This window comes from Phyllobates terribilis, unplaced genomic scaffold (genome assembly GCF_046119375.1).
Source record: "Phyllobates terribilis strain yellow unplaced genomic scaffold, ASM4611937v1 Scaffold_5__5_contigs__length_657084704, whole genome shotgun sequence".
Classification (NCBI taxonomy): domain Eukaryota; kingdom Metazoa; phylum Chordata; class Amphibia; order Anura; family Dendrobatidae; genus Phyllobates; species Phyllobates terribilis.
Window position 1 is genome coordinate 48,987,262 of NW_027362765.1, and position 15,275 is coordinate 49,002,536.

Genomic DNA, 15,275 nt, shown 5'->3' on the forward strand with positions numbered 1-15,275 from the left:
TTGGGGGTCATGACTGTATCATTGTATGTATCAGGTTCCTATAAGGTGTCAGGATGTTACTATCTATTTGTCCATGGAGGAGTGGGAGTATTTAGAAGGACACAAAGATCTGTACCAGGATGTCATGACGGAGGTTCCCCAGCCCCTCACATCACCAGGTAATAGACAGGACTAAATACACACGGCCTATAATTTTCTGAATGTAAAGAATGAATTCAGTCCCTGTATGTGTTTCCTCCAGTTCTATCCAGTAAGATGACAACACCAGAGAGATATCCCCATCCTCTTCCTCCAAAGGACTGTAAAGAGGAAAATCCCAGTGTTACTCAGGATTATCAGGTAGATGGAGGGAAGGTGAAATTAGGTCCCGACTGGTTAAATGTCCTTTGTAATGGTGTTTTTCATACTTGCATATAGAATAAAAATGATTGCATGTCGCCAATTGAATCCTTTCAAAACTTAGCTCTACTATTGTCCAGCTTCTTGCGCAGTGCCATGTGGTGATGAAGGGCAAGAAACTTGATCAAGTAGTTTGAAAAGGTGATAGCAGGTTGTGTCCTGAGTACACAAATTCATAGCCAAAGCCCCCCCACCACTCGAAATAGCCACATCATATTTGTGTTGCAGAAGCCTAACTTCCACCACTAACACAATTTGTAGCATGACTAGCCAAACTGATTATATATACATTATATGAAGTGTGTATGATGTTCTTGAGTTGTTATTAACCCACTCTCTCATAACTATGTCTAACTCCTTAGAATCCTGTACATTTTTATTTGAAACTACTACTGCTGTAATGTCATTTTTGGTCGTCTTGCTAATTAATGTTCTTTACTGATCACCAAAAAAAATTAATATGGCTTCTCCATCTGTCTGTGGCTTTTTCAGGGTAAAGATCTAACCCATATTAATACTACAGAGACAAATGTGAGGGGTGATGAGCCGTGTAAAGAGGAGATTCCTACAGAGAACAGTACAGGTGAGTAGTGACCACTAAATGCTGAGAAGTCATATTCTACACTCTCATTAGGAACTTCAATTTTGTGCTGATTTTTTACACTCTGTGTTCTATCAGTGTTTTAGCCAAAACACATTAAGGCTGTGTGCCCACGATGCGTTTTTTAAGCATTTCCGCAGCGGCAAAAACGCTGCAGAAACGCTTAAAAAACGCATGGTAGAAGGCCTGCCATGTTCCCCAATGATAATCCGCATGTGCTGTGCACATGCTGCGGAAATTTCCGCTGCGGATTATCATTGCGGAAAAAAACGCAGCACTACCAATTATTTTACGGAAGTGCTGCGTTTTCGCCGCCATTGACTTGCATTAGAATGCATGGATTACTCATCACTGTATATGTAGATGCGCATTCCTTGCGTTCTAATGTGCGGATGGTACCCAGGTGTGGAGGAGAGGAGACTCTCCTCCGGACCTGGGTACCATAGAAAACTGTAAAAAAAAGAATAAAATAAAAAATAAATATATACTTACCTTCTGGCGGCCCGCGCTGCGCTCCTCCTTGCTTGCCGGCAGTTCGCGATGGAATGAAGGACCTGCGCTGACGTCAGAGTCATGTGACTGGTCACGCAACGCTGACGTCGGCAGGTCCTTCAGTCTACCGCTGCCGGCAGCCGGGACGGTGAAGCAAGACAGCGCGGGCCATCGGAGGGTAAGTATTTTTTTTATTTTTTACCATTCTTTAAGGTCACACTATATAAATCCATGCCGTTTGCATGGATTTATATAGTGTGACCAAGTTGACAAGCACTTTCCCAGTGATGCTAAAATCGCTTGGAAAGCTCTTGACAACCCGCATGCGGAAATGCAAGTGAAGAACGCTTCACTTCCGCATGTCCCTGGCAGGAAAAACACATGTACAATCCACATGCGTTTTTTTCTGCCAGGGAGATGCAGAAACGCTCAGGAAAAAATCCAGAGCATTTCTGCATCGCGGGCACATAGCCTAAAGGGAACAATTCGTAATAATTGAAGTTTGTTATATGCTTTGAAACTTGTATAGAAATTTGTATACAAAAATTTTGTAAATGTTATTAAATAATGAAATCTAGTTCTACTCTTGGTAGATGACTGTACCTGGAACTCAGAGGGATATCCGACATCTTCAGATTTTAAAGAAGAATTTGAAATTATTACACAAGGTACACATGAAGATTATGACATCATCCCAGATATATATTCCGATCTTCACAGACAATATCTGCCATTAGATTTCTTACAACAGGTCCCTTCTTCTGATTTTTCTGAGACTGTTAACCAAAAAAAACGTCACACAAGAGGCGTTAAACATCATAGAGCTCATACAAGAAAGAAACCATATTCATGTTCAATATGTGAGAAACGTTTTTACAAGGAATCAGATCTTGTTATACATCAGAAAATTCACACAGGGGATAAACTATTTATATGTTCAGAATGTGGCAAATATTTTACACAGAAATCTGATCTTGGCAAATGTCACACAGGACAGAAACCATTTTCATGTTCAGAATGTGAGAAATCTTTTCACCTAAAATCCAAACGTGTTGAAACGAGAAGTCCAACTAAGAAGAAGCCATTTTCATGTTCAGAATGTGGGAAATGTTTTGCTATTAAAAGAACTCTTTTTACTCATCATAGAACTCACACAGGGGAGAAGCCTTTTTTATGTTCAGAATGTGGGAAAGGTTTTAAGGTTAAATCAAATCTTGTTACTCATCAGAGAATTCACACAGGGGAGAAGCCATTTTCATGTTCTGAATGTGGAAAATGCTTTAATCAGAAGTCATCTTTTGTTACACATCAGAGGCGTCACACAGGGGAAAAGCCATATTCATGTTCAGAATGTCAAAAATGTTTTATCCAAAAATCAGCTCTTGTTATACATCAAAGAATTCACACAGGAACAAAGCCATTTTCATGCCCAGAATGTGGCAGAAGTTTTTCCCAAAAAGGAACCCTTGTTTCACATCGAAGAACTCACACAGGAGAGAAACCATTTTCATGCTCCCATTGTGAGAAATGTTTTAAAGATAAAATAAATCTTATTACACACCAGAGAAAACACACAGGAGAGAAGCCATTCTCGTGTTTGGCTTGTGAAAGACATTTTAAAAGAAAATCGGAACTTGTCGCACATCAGAAGTCACACCAGGATGATCCCATTTTTATGTTTGGGATGTGGGAAACATTTTAGTGTTAAGTCAGATCTTGATTGTTCTCAGTGGGAGAAACAAGATAATAATCTTGTAGCTATGATACCTTTTAATGGCTAACAAAAATAAAAAAATGTGATGTTACAAAGCAAGCTTTCGAGACTACTTAGGTCTCTTCATCAGGCATGGTATAACAAAATATCTGAAGAAACACACATATATACCAGGAGATGGTATATATTCTCTGAGCTCAGTTTGTTTTTTTAATGTCCATTAATTATGTCATGTCTCTGCTCTTTTTGTGTATGTATTTGTGTTTCTTCAGATACTTTGTTATACTATGCCTGATGAAGAGATCTAAGTAGTCTCGAAACATTGCTTTGTAATATCAATTATTTTATTTTTGTTAGCCATTGAAAGGTATCATAACTACAAGATTGTTCTCAGTGGGAGAAACAAAATAATAATCAATCCGTTTTCAATTGGCTAACACGATACCAAAACCTTTTTTTTTTCTTTTAAGTAAGATCTTATTACCCATCAGAGAATTTCATATTTATGTATGTTCACATCACACGATTCAAAGACATTGTAGCCATTTTCTGTTGTCATTTGTAGCCATTTTCTCATGGCATACACGAGAAAAAGAAAGCCATTTAGATCAATAAATGAACAAAAAAATGTGTGCAAATGAATAAACATCTGTTATCCAAAATGCTATTAGAATTTACAAACTAAATATCGACCATGTGCAGTGACTATTTTAATTTAATATATATGTTCCTGTGTTTCAATACTTATTATTAAATATTTTTGTTTGAAATGTTTCTACTTGTTTTTATGCCTAAATCCTTTAGATGCTACAATATTGCCTCCAAGAATATCAAGTTGAGGAATGCTGGCAGCCATTTTGTGTATATTGATGTAGCGAATACTAAACGAGCATCTGTGGCGGGCTAAGGTGTTAACTATGCTACATGGTAGTGCTTCATTCATACTTCGTATTAGAATGTTCACTTGGGGGCATGTATGGATGCCAGAGTGAGAGGACGTGCTGCCGAGGAGCTCCTCCGGGACACCAAGCTAAACAAGGCAAAAAGCCCTAAGTAATACCGGCCACTTACCCTGTGGTCATGGGACCGAGAAGAGCCCGATCTGCGGCACGCGCAGGTCCTGCTGCGGCGGCCTCCGCAAAGGTCTTAGAGGCCTTCACAAGGGACCCGATGGGACCAGGTACTCAGGCACCATCTTGCTCCATGCCTTCCAGCAGAAAGCAGGAGAGGATGACTCGACATGGAACAGGGGAAGAGGTGATAGCGGTCGCAGCTTCTCCTGCTGGGGAGGAGGGAGAGGAAAGGGAACCCCCTGCCTCACGGACCCACATGGAAAGTGGAGGTGAGGCCTTGAACAGCACTATAAAGGGGGTGCAGATGGCGGGGGAGCACAATGAAACCCTCCTGGGGAGCTGGGCGGACTCTCTTAACCCCGGGCCCAGTTTGTGGAGGAGAATAGGAGTGGAGAGGAGATCTCTGCTGGGAGGACCAGGAGGAGACTCACAGACCGGGAGTCCCTAACTGCGGCAGATACTGCAGTGTCCAGGAGCCCTCCTTTAACATCATCTGAAGATGAAGGGCAGGAACTTGATCTACCTTTAACCCCCTATAACTGGAAAAAAAATCTATCTTTACTACCCTCTAAGAAGGACTTTAAAACTCTGATTACTGAGGTGAAGGAAACATGCAGAAATGAAATCACGTGTGTGAGGCAGGACTTGCATCACCTGGCAGGCCGCATAAATGTCCTGGAAGGGGATCATGACACTACACGCTCATATGTAGCAGAGCTGCAGAAGCTACACTAGCACAACAGAAAACAGTGAATGACCTCAGCACACAAATGGAGGACCTGGATAACAGAGGGAGATGGTGTAACATTAGACTGCGTGGCATCCCTGAATCTGATGAACAAGAGGACCCTAAACTAATACTCCAGACAATCTTCAATTCAATATTAGGGGACCCCACCACCCACATCAAGTTGGATAGAACAAAAGGGTTCTATGACGCACCCAAGAGACATTATATGCTGTCTGCACGATTTTGAAACAAAAGAAAAATTAATGAAAAGGGTCAGACTTCAAAAAACGATAAAATGCAAGGACTCTGAAATACAATTGTTTCTGGATCTCTCCCGCTTAACCCTCCAGAAAAGAAGAAATTTAAAGCCACTGCTACAGATCTTGCTGGGCCAAAAAAATCCCTTATAGGTGGGGCTTCCCATTTGCTCTGATTGCAAAGCATGAAGGAGTCTTGTCTGTCCTGAGAACTGTTGCAGACCTTCCTGCCTTCTGTGACACACTGGGCATCCCCGTCCCTGAGATTGTGGACTGGGACACTCCGTACCCTCCTGAGGCGCCCCCACCAGCCTGGAGTAAGAAAAGGGGGAGGAGCCGAAGGGGAAGAAGAGATGACAGGAGACTCCTCGATCCCCTCGACCACGCTGACTCTCTCCTAGGGACACAGGGGTCCCTCCAGCTCTGTGGACAGGGCGTTCCAAACTTTCCTTTTGTTACGGGTCCGGGTGGTGGAACCTCTGTGCCGCGGTGCAAGGAGGGACCCAGAGGGGCATAACTAAGTATCAACCCGGACGGACCCTGGTCGGACGGCGGCAAACGACACCGTAACCAGGGAGGGACCGAGCAGAGGGACCTGGTGCTACTCTGGGGACGACCTTGTAAGAGAGCAGGTGGCTCCCACAGGTCAGACAGCAGGGACTGACCGGTATAGCGGATGGACACAACTGGTAGGCAGCAGTCTCTGGGTTAGCTGACGGGTGGTCACGGTACGTGACAGAAGAAGTCTCTTGGCAAGCGGGTAGGTGGTCACGGCAAGTGACAGCGGGAGCCTCCAGGTAGGCTAGCAGGTGGTCACGGCAAGTGACGGCAAGCAGGCTGTAGTCTCTAGGCTGACAGGCAGGTGGTCACAGCATGTGACGGCAGAGCCTCCAGTTAGGCTAGCAGGTGATCACGGCAAGTGACGGCAAGCAGGCTGTAGTTTCTAGGCTGACTGGTAGGTGGTCACGGCATGTGACGGCAGAGCCTCCAGGTAGGCTAGCAGGTAACAGGCGGGTAGCAGACTTGCGCTCCCAGGTGAGCGGGTTTAGCAGGCACGACAGGTAGCAGGCAGGTAACTGGCAGGTGCTTCCTGGAACGAAGGTGGACTTGCCCATAGACAGACTGGTGGAAGACCGGAGGCAGACTGTCGGGCAGGAGGGAAGAGAAGCTGGCAGACAGGACTTGTAGTCAGGCTGGCAACGGGACCTGAGGGCTGAAGCAGAGGTAAGTATTCCGTGCAACAACTTTGCTCGGGCACCTCCATTTTGGAGGAGGTGCCTTATATATGGGAGGTCCTCCGGCTATTGGCCGGGGACTCCTTAGGACGGCGCGCGCGGTCCCTTTTAAGAGAGGGGGAGAGCGCACGCGCGCGCCCTAAGCACAGTGCCGGGGAAGGAGCGCACGCCGGCAGCAGCGGGGAGAGGAGTGCTGGAGGATGCCGCGCCAGGAGCGGGAAGGTGAGAGGGACGGCGTCTCTGCCTAGCAGGGGGCAGAGACGCCGATGCTACACCTTTTTTCTTAGTATTGGTCGGTACATTTTTTTGCTACAATGTTCAGACTTTTTGCCATAATCCCACACTGCGGTATAACCGCAGGCTTACCAGCATCTTGTGTTCTATGGAGAGTTCCGGAGAGAGTTACAGACACTTTTTTTCCTCGGTGGTTCCGGGTATTTTCTCCCCCCCAATCTACATTTATAGGGGACAGTTTTTCTTTTTATATCTGTTTCTATTAGGGTTGTCATTACGGTGACAGCTAGGACAGCCTGTTAGATCAATAGTCATTATCCTGTGGGCTCAGTAGTTGCCGCAGGAAGTGCTCCCTACCAGAAAATTTTCTGAGAAATCTGAAATTATTGTAGAGTTTACTAAGTTACTTATGTGTTTATTGTTGTCTTTGTCATAACACCCTCCCTTTGTGCTTTACCTCCCCTTCTTCACAAGCCCAGGTACACGTATCACTGAGGGATGTTGACAAATTGCCCCCTCGGGGGAAGCCGTACCCTCTTGAAGGAGTATACTCCAAAAGAGTGAGTAGTAATATTGTTCTTCTTACACTTAACTCCCCTAAAAAAGAATAACCATGAGAGAATTGAAGGCTCAGACCGGCTATAGTCTTCCTTCAAGAGACCCATATTGATAAGTCAGGAACCTTCCATTTTACGGCTAGACAGTTCCCAACGGTATATTCTGCTTTTAATGAGAATAAGAAGGGGGGGGGGGTAGCAATCCTGATCTCCTCAAGTTGCCCACTCCAGGTGAGGGGCTCCAGTTTGGACCCTGACGGCAGGTATATTATATTGGAGGCCTTACTAGGAGGTAAATCTGTCTGTCTGTGCAATGTTTACATCCCGAATGTGGGGCAAATCAGTTTCCTAAAAAGAGTGATTTCCCTTCTTAGCGGTCTGAGTGCAGCGCCACTGATAGTTGGTGGGGAGTTTAATGTCCCATTTTCAGAATCTATCGACAGACATTCAATAAGGGACTCTCCTCCCTCTGCAAATTCAGCTAACTTGGCCCAAAACTTTAGGAAACTGATTAGATCGCACTCGCTGTTTGATTTGTGGAGAATTGCCCATCCTTGGGAGAGGGTTTACTGTTTCTATTCGCCGACCCCCCCATAAAACACCCACACTAGAATTGATTAATTTTTTGGTAACATTACAATTCTTAGGATGCTGTCTGGGGCAGAGGTAGATCCCATTACATGGTCAGATCATGCTCCAATACTTCTGAACTTAAAAACAAAGTTTGCGACTGTGCAGACGTGTCATTGGAGACTGAACCAGTTCTTGTTAAAAGATCCAAACACTAGGCAAGTGCTATCGGAACATTTAAAAGAGTTTTTTTCACTTAATTCAGGCTCGGTGTCCTCTATCTCGGTACTCTGGGAAGCACACAAGGTGGTGATGAGGGGCTACTGTATCAGAGAAGGGAGTAGGCTAAAAAAAAATGCAAACCATACCCATGCCAGACTCACTTCTCAAATTAAAAGCCTATAGAGGAGGCTAACAATGGCACCGTCTAGGAGAGTTCTGAGGAAGCCGGTCGCTGCAAGAGAGGAATTAAAAAACCTCGTCATGTGTAAAGTCGAGAAGATGCTTCTATACTCTACACTGTGTTCCAAATTATTATGCACAGCAGAGTTTTCAACTTTTTCATTTTAATAAAGAACAAAAAAATGGTCATTTTTAAAATTATAAGCATTAGCAGGTTATTACAAACTGAAATCAAACCGTTTTTAACTCAAAACTTTATTCTAGGTGATGTTACATTTGCACATAGGACCCCTTGTTCGAAAGGAGCTTCTGAACTCTCTCATCCATTGAATTTGTCAGGTTTTGGATGGTTTCTGCTTCAATTGTTTTGCATGAGGACAGAATACCCTCCCAGAGCTGTTGCTTAGATGTGAACTGCCTCCCGCCATCATAGACACTCCTTTTGATAATGCTCCAGAGGTTCTCAATGGGGTTGAGGTCAGGGGAGCATGGGTGCCACACCATAAGTTTGTCCCCTTTTATGCCCATAGCAGCCAGAGATGCAGATGTGTTATGTGCAGCATGAGACGGGGCATTATCATGCATGAAATGATCTCGATGGTCCAGATGGATGGAGTGGAGGATGGCTGGTTGATGGACACCCCATGCAAACACGGCTACGGCGCTAACAAGGAGGAGGTGAAGTAATGTTTTGGGCTGGAATCATGGGGAGAGAGATTGTCGGCCCTTTTAGGATCCCTGAAGGGGTAAAGATGAACTCCATAATGTATGTTGAGTTTCTCAAACAGCACTTCCTTCCATGGTTCAAGAAGAAGAACCGTGCATTCCGCAGCAAGATCATTTCATGCATGATAATGCCCCGTCTCATGCTGCACATAACACATCTGCATCTCTGGCTGCTATGGGCATAAAAGGGGACAAACTTATGGTGTGGCACCCATGCTTCCCTGACCTCAACCCCATTGAGAACCTCTGGAGCATCATCAAAAGGAGTGTCTATGATGGCGGGAGGCAGTTCACATCTAAGCAACAGCTCTGGGAGGGTATTCTGTCCTCATGCAAAACAATTAAAGCAGAAACCATCCAAAACCTGACAAATTCAATGGACGAGAGAGTTCAGAAGCTCCTTTCGAACAAGCGGTCCTATGTGCAAATGTAACATCACCTAGAATAAAATTTTGAGTTGAAAACTGTTTGATTTCAGTTTGTAATAACCTGCTAATGCTTATAATTTCAAAAATGACAATTTTTTTGTTCTTTATTAAAATGAAAAGGTTGAAAACTCTGCTGTGCATAATAATTTGGAACATGCATTTTGAGTTTTTTATTTTTTTAAAAATATACTGTTATCATAGGCAGTTTGTACAAAAAACCTTTCAATTGTACTCTAATAGTTATTTGACTGGAAAATTACAATGACTGACATTCATATAGGTAATTTGGGAAAATCTGAGAAAATATTATTTGCATAATAATTTGGAACACAGTGTAAACAGAGATATTACGAGATGGGCAATAAAGCTCATACTCTTTTAGCTAATCAATTAAAAGACCGCTCTGTAGCCCTAGCTCCTCACGCTCTTAGAGATGAAAAGGGTACAATTCAGTATGACCCCTCTGTTATTTCAAAAATATTCCATAAATTTTACCAAAATCTTTACAATCTCAAAGATCCTCTTCCAGTGAGTCAGAATAGATGATCGGAAATGCTGAAAAGCTACCTATCCAATCTCAAGCTGCCGACCCTTCCTCCAGAGGCGGCAGATTATATGAATAAAACTGATGGCTGAGGAGGTGGAGGAGATCCTTAAGGACATTCCTCTGGGCAAATCCCCAGGTCCCGATGGCCTGACTTATTTTTATTAGAAGACTTTTAGAGAGGAATTGGCTCCTCATATGGTCAGACTGTTTAATTCCTTTATGGAAGGAGCACTCATCCCTGACACCCTGTCCCACTCCTACCTCACAATTATTCATAAGATCTGTAGAGACCCATTAGATTGTTCAAATTATAGACACATTGCTCTTCTCAACTCGGACCTGAAGATATTTACCCGATGTAACGGGTCTGGGAGGTGGAACCTCTGGGCTACTATACAAGGGAGCGGTCCTTGTAAGGGAGCAGGTGGCGACCAGGCAGGCAGTCACAGCAGGTGACCGGGACAGTCTCTGGGTGTACGGGCAGGAGGTCACGGCAAGTGATCAGGGCAGTCTCTGGAAGAACGGGCTGGAGGTCACGGCAAGTGACCGGGGCAGTCTCTGGAAGAACGGGCTGGAGGTCACGACAAGCGAGAGTCTCTGGAATAGCAGGTGGTCACAGCACGTGATGGCGGAGCCTCCAGGTAGGCAAGCAGGCAGGTAGCGGAGAAGCGCTCCCAGGTGAGCGGGCAAGAGTCTGGAATAGCTGGTGGTCACAGCACGTGACAGCGGAGCCTCCGGGCAGGCAAGCAGGCAGGTAGCGGAGAAGCGCTCCCAGGTGAGCGGGCAAGCTGGTCCATAGACAGACTGACCGGAGTTGTAAGGCAGACCGTCGGACCTCAGGCAAGCAGGCAGGTAGCTGATGTGCGCTCCCAGGTGAGCGGGCAAGTTGGTCCTTAGACAGACTGACCGGAGTTGTAAGGCAGACCGTCGGACCTCAGGCAGGCAGGCAGGTAACAGGAAATCAGGCAGGATTAGGACAGCAAGCTGGCAGGAATCTGGCAGGTAACTGGCAGGTAACTGGCAACGGGACCTGAGGGCTGAAGCAGAGTAGAACGGTGCAACAACATTGCTCGGGCACCTCCATTTTGGAGGAGGTGCCTTATAAATGGTAAAGTCCTCCGGCCATTGGCCGGGGACTCCTTAGGACGGCGCGCGCGGCCCCTTTAAGAGGGAGGGAGGGCGCGCGCGCGCGCCCTAAGCACAGTGGCCGGGAAGGAGCGCGCGCTGCCAGCAGAGCGGGAGAGGGACGCCGGGCACGGAGCAGAGCGGTGAGGGGAACAGCGTCCCTGCCTAGCAGAGGGCAGGGACGCCGGCACTACAGTACCCCCCCCTTTAGGCCCCCCCTTTTTTAGGCCAGATAGAAATTTAGCTAGGATGAGAGGGGCATGGATGTTCTCCCGGGGCTCCCACGTTCTCTTCTCAGGACCAAACCCCTTCCAATCTACCAGAAAAAAGGTCTTTCCTCTTACCCTTTTGTTGGCAAGAATGTTCTCTACCTCAAACTCGTCCTCAGCAGAAACCGGAGCAGGAGGCGTACCTGTAGACTTGGAAAAAGAGTTAAGCACCACGGGTTTGAGGAGAGATACATGGAAGGAGTTAGGGATCCGTAAGTTGCCCGGGAGTTTCAATTTATAGGCCACCGGGTTGATCTGACTGATGACCTCCAGAGGACCGATGAACCGAGGCCCTAACTTGTAAGAAGGTATCTTGAGTCGAACATATTTAGATGAGAGCCAGACTTTATCTCCTGGACGAAATTGTGGAGGATCCAGGCGTTTTTTGTCAGCGTGTCTTTTCATACGCTCGGATGACAGAAGGAGTGCGGACCGGGTACTCTCCCATATGGAGGAAAATTTGCTAACGAGAGATTCCGCAGCCGGGTTGTCCACAGAGGTGGAGACAGGAAAAGGAATCTGAGGATGCTGACCAAAGACTACAAAAAACGGGGATTTGGAGGAGGATTCGCTCTCGTGATTATTATAAGAGAACTCGGCCCATGGTAGGAGATCCACCCAGTCAGAATGGTGGGCATTAACGAAGTGCCGGAGGTAACTGGTCAGGTTCTGATTGATCCGCTCCACTTGACCATTGGACTGTGGGTGGTAAGCGGAAGAGAAGTCCAGGGTGACGTCTAGTAGTTTACAAGTGGCTCTCCAGAAACGTGAGGTGAACTGTACCCCACGATCCGACACGATGTGGAGGGGCAGGCCATGAAGACGGAAGATGTGGCGGATAAAGCCTTTAGCCAGCTCGGGTGCAGACGGAAGGCCTGGCAGGGGAATAAAGTGAGCCATCTTGGAAAAGCGGTCAGCGACCACCCAAATGACCGTACAACCGGCAGAGACGGGGAGATCAGTTATAAAGTCCATTGCTATATGCTGCCAGGGGGCAGCAGGTACAGGAAGCGGAAGGAGGCGTCCGGCTGGCAGATGTCTCGGGACTTTGTTGCGGGCGCAGGACACACAGGCAGAAACAAAGTCTATTATGTCCTTGTGCAGGGTAGGCCACCAATAGTGCCGGGCAATAAGCTGGAGGGTCTTTTTCTGACCGGCGTGGCCAGCTAGTTTAGACGAATGGCCCCAGTGTAGGATCTTCTCCCGATCAGGTACTGAAACAAACGTCTTACCGGGAGGGAGACGATTTAGACTCACGGGAGCCACCTGCATTACTCTGGCGGGATCGATGATATGTTTAGGTTCTTCCTCGAGATCGGACACCAGAAAGGATCGGGACAAGGCGTCTGCTTTGACGTTTTTGTCAGCCGGGCGAAAATGAAGAACAAAATCAAAGCGAGCAAAAAACAAGGACCACCGGGCTTGGCGCGGGTTAAGTCTCTGGGCATGCTGGAGGTAAGCCAAGTTCTTGTGGTCAGTGTAAATTATTACCGGATGAAGAGCCCCCTCGAGTAGGTAACGCCACTCCTCCAACGCCAGCTTGATGGCCAATAACTCTCGGTCTCCTATGGAATAGTTGCGCTCAGAAGAGGAGAAGAGTTTGGAGAAGAAGCCACAAGTTACCATTCTCCCGGAAGATGATTTTTGAGTAAGTACCGCTCCGGCTCCAGAGGAGGAGGCGTCAACTTCCAGGAAGAACTGCTTGTTGCCGTCCGGGCGATGCAGCACCGGGGCGGAAGAGAAGGCCTGTTTTAGGGAAAGAAAGGCCTCCTCTGCTTCGGGCGGCCACTCTTTGGGATTAGTACCCTTACGGGTGAGCGCGGAAATTGGGGCAGTCCGGGAAGAGAAGTGCGGGATGAAGAGGCGGTAATAGTTGGCGAAGCCCAGGAACCGTTGAATAGCCTTCAACCCCTCTGGTCGGGGCCATTTCTCGATGGCAGACAGTTTCTCAGGATCCATTTGTAGGCCGGTCTGAGAGATAATGTAGCCCAGAAACGGAAGCGAGGTCTGCTCAAAGAGGCACTTCTCATATTTAGCGTAGAAATGGTTCTGCCTGAGCCTGAGCAGGACCTGACGAACATCCCTCCGGTGAGTCTGGAGATCCGGAGAGAAGACCAAGATGTCGTCCAGGTACACCACTACGCAGGAGTAGAGAAGGTCCCGGAAGATGTCATTGACCAACTCTTGAAAGACGGCAGGAGCGTTACAGAGGCCAAAGGGCATTACCAGATATTCATAGTGGCCGTCCCGGGTGTTGAATGCCGTCTTCCATTCATCCCCCTGACGGATACGAACCAGGTTGTACGCCCCACGGAGGTCCAGTTTGGTGAAGATTCTAGCCCCCCTCAGACGATCAAATAACTCCGGAATGAGCGGAAGGGGGTACTTATTCTTCACCGTGATCTGGTTAAGGCCTCTATAGTCTATACAGGGACGGAGAGAGCCGTCCTTCTTTTTGACGAAAAAGAAGCCTGCTCCCGCCGGGGAGGTAGATTTCCGGATGAATCCCCTGGCCAGATTCTCCTCAATATATTCGGACATCGACCGGGTCTCAGCAGCGGATAATGGATAAATACGCCCACGGGGAGGAGAAGTACCAGGTAACAGGTCGATAGGGCAGTCGTATGGTCTATGAGGGGGTAGTGTCTCTGCCTCCTTTTTATTAAAGACATCAGCATAAGACCAATAAGGAATCGGAAGTCCAGGTAGATTAGCTGGGGTAGGAGAAGGACGGACGGGATGAACGGGAACCAGACAGGTCTTATGGCAGCCCTGTCCCCAGCGAAGGACTTCTCCGGTCTGCCAGTCAAGAACGGGTGCATGTTTCTGGAGCCAAGGTAGGCCTAGCAAGAGGGCGTGAGAGAGTCCAGGCAGAACATGGAAGGAGATACTTTCAGAATGCAGCATTCCCACCTGCAGAGTAATGGATTCGGTGATGAGTTGGATGGGGCGTGGTAAGAGCCCCCCATCCACGGCAGCAACAGACAAGGGTACAGCCAGAGGTTTGGTGGGGATGCGGTATTTCTCTACCAGGGACTGTGAAATAAGATTCCCGGCTGCTCCAGAGTCCAGTTGGGCTAGTTCGAAATAACGGTTCTCCCCGTAGACGATTGAAACTGACAACAGCAGGGATGGAGAGGATTTATTCTTGTCTAGGTGGACCCCTCTGAGCGAACCTAGACACAGGCGTTTCCCGACCTCTCCGGGCAGGCACGGATCCGGTGCTCCTTACTGCCACAGTAGAAGCAGGTCCCCTCGGCACGGCGTAAGTCCTAACGGGTCTTGACCATCTTGGTCTGGTCGACCTGCATAGGCTCAGGAGGGTGTACCTGGTTAGAGACAGAAGGAGTGACGGGTTTCTGAAAAGTAGGAGCTAGACGTGGTAACCTCCTCTCACGGGTGACCTCTCTGGCACGCTCCTGGAACCGTAGGTCAATCCGGGTGGCAAGAGTTATTAAGTCATCGAGAGTGGTAGGAATGTCCCGACCGGCAAGTTCATCTTTAATACGGCCGGACAGACCCTCCCAGAAGACGGAAACCAGAGCGTCGTTATCCCAGGCCAGCTCCGAGGCAAGGGTACGGAACCGTATGGCATATTGGCCCACGGTGAGACTTTCCTGACGGAGGCGTAGCAACGATGATGCGGATGAGGTCTTCCGTCCGGGTTCGTCGAAGACTTTCCGGAAAGCCGTGAGAAAAGCAGGCAAGTTGGACACCAGGGGGTCTCCTCTCTCCCATAGAGGATTTAGCCAGGCCAGGGCCTCCCCGGTGAGATGGGACATGATGAATGCAATTTTGGCTCGGTCGGAGTTAAACTGGTGGGACAATAGTTCAAAGTGCAGGGTGCACAGATTTATGAAGCCCCGAGCCTGGGCTGAGTCGCCTCCGAAGCGAGGAGGTGCAGAAAGCCGAGGTC

The 15,275-nt window shown here is 47.5% G+C and overlaps 2 protein-coding genes across 2 annotated transcripts in view; both read left to right on the plus strand.

The window, feature by feature from the left end:
- Nucleotides 1–15,275, plus strand: part of LOC141271435 (uncharacterized) — a gene marked incomplete at its 5' end in the record, with an annotated part of 223,463 nt that overhangs the window by 16,664 nt on the left and 191,524 nt on the right. The gene's annotated exons all lie outside the window — the stretch shown is intronic.
- Nucleotides 1–15,275, plus strand: part of LOC141271936 (uncharacterized) — a 49,599-nt gene that overhangs the window by 431 nt on the left and 33,893 nt on the right. Inside the window, exons 3-6 of the mRNA XM_073682186.1 lie at nucleotides 35–158; nucleotides 242–339; nucleotides 892–982; nucleotides 2,086–3,087. Of these exons, the coding sequence (XP_073538287.1) occupies nucleotides 35–158; nucleotides 242–339; nucleotides 892–982; nucleotides 2,086–3,087 (1,315 nt within the window). The remainder of the gene's footprint in view (nucleotides 1–34; nucleotides 159–241; nucleotides 340–891; nucleotides 983–2,085; nucleotides 3,088–15,275) is intronic.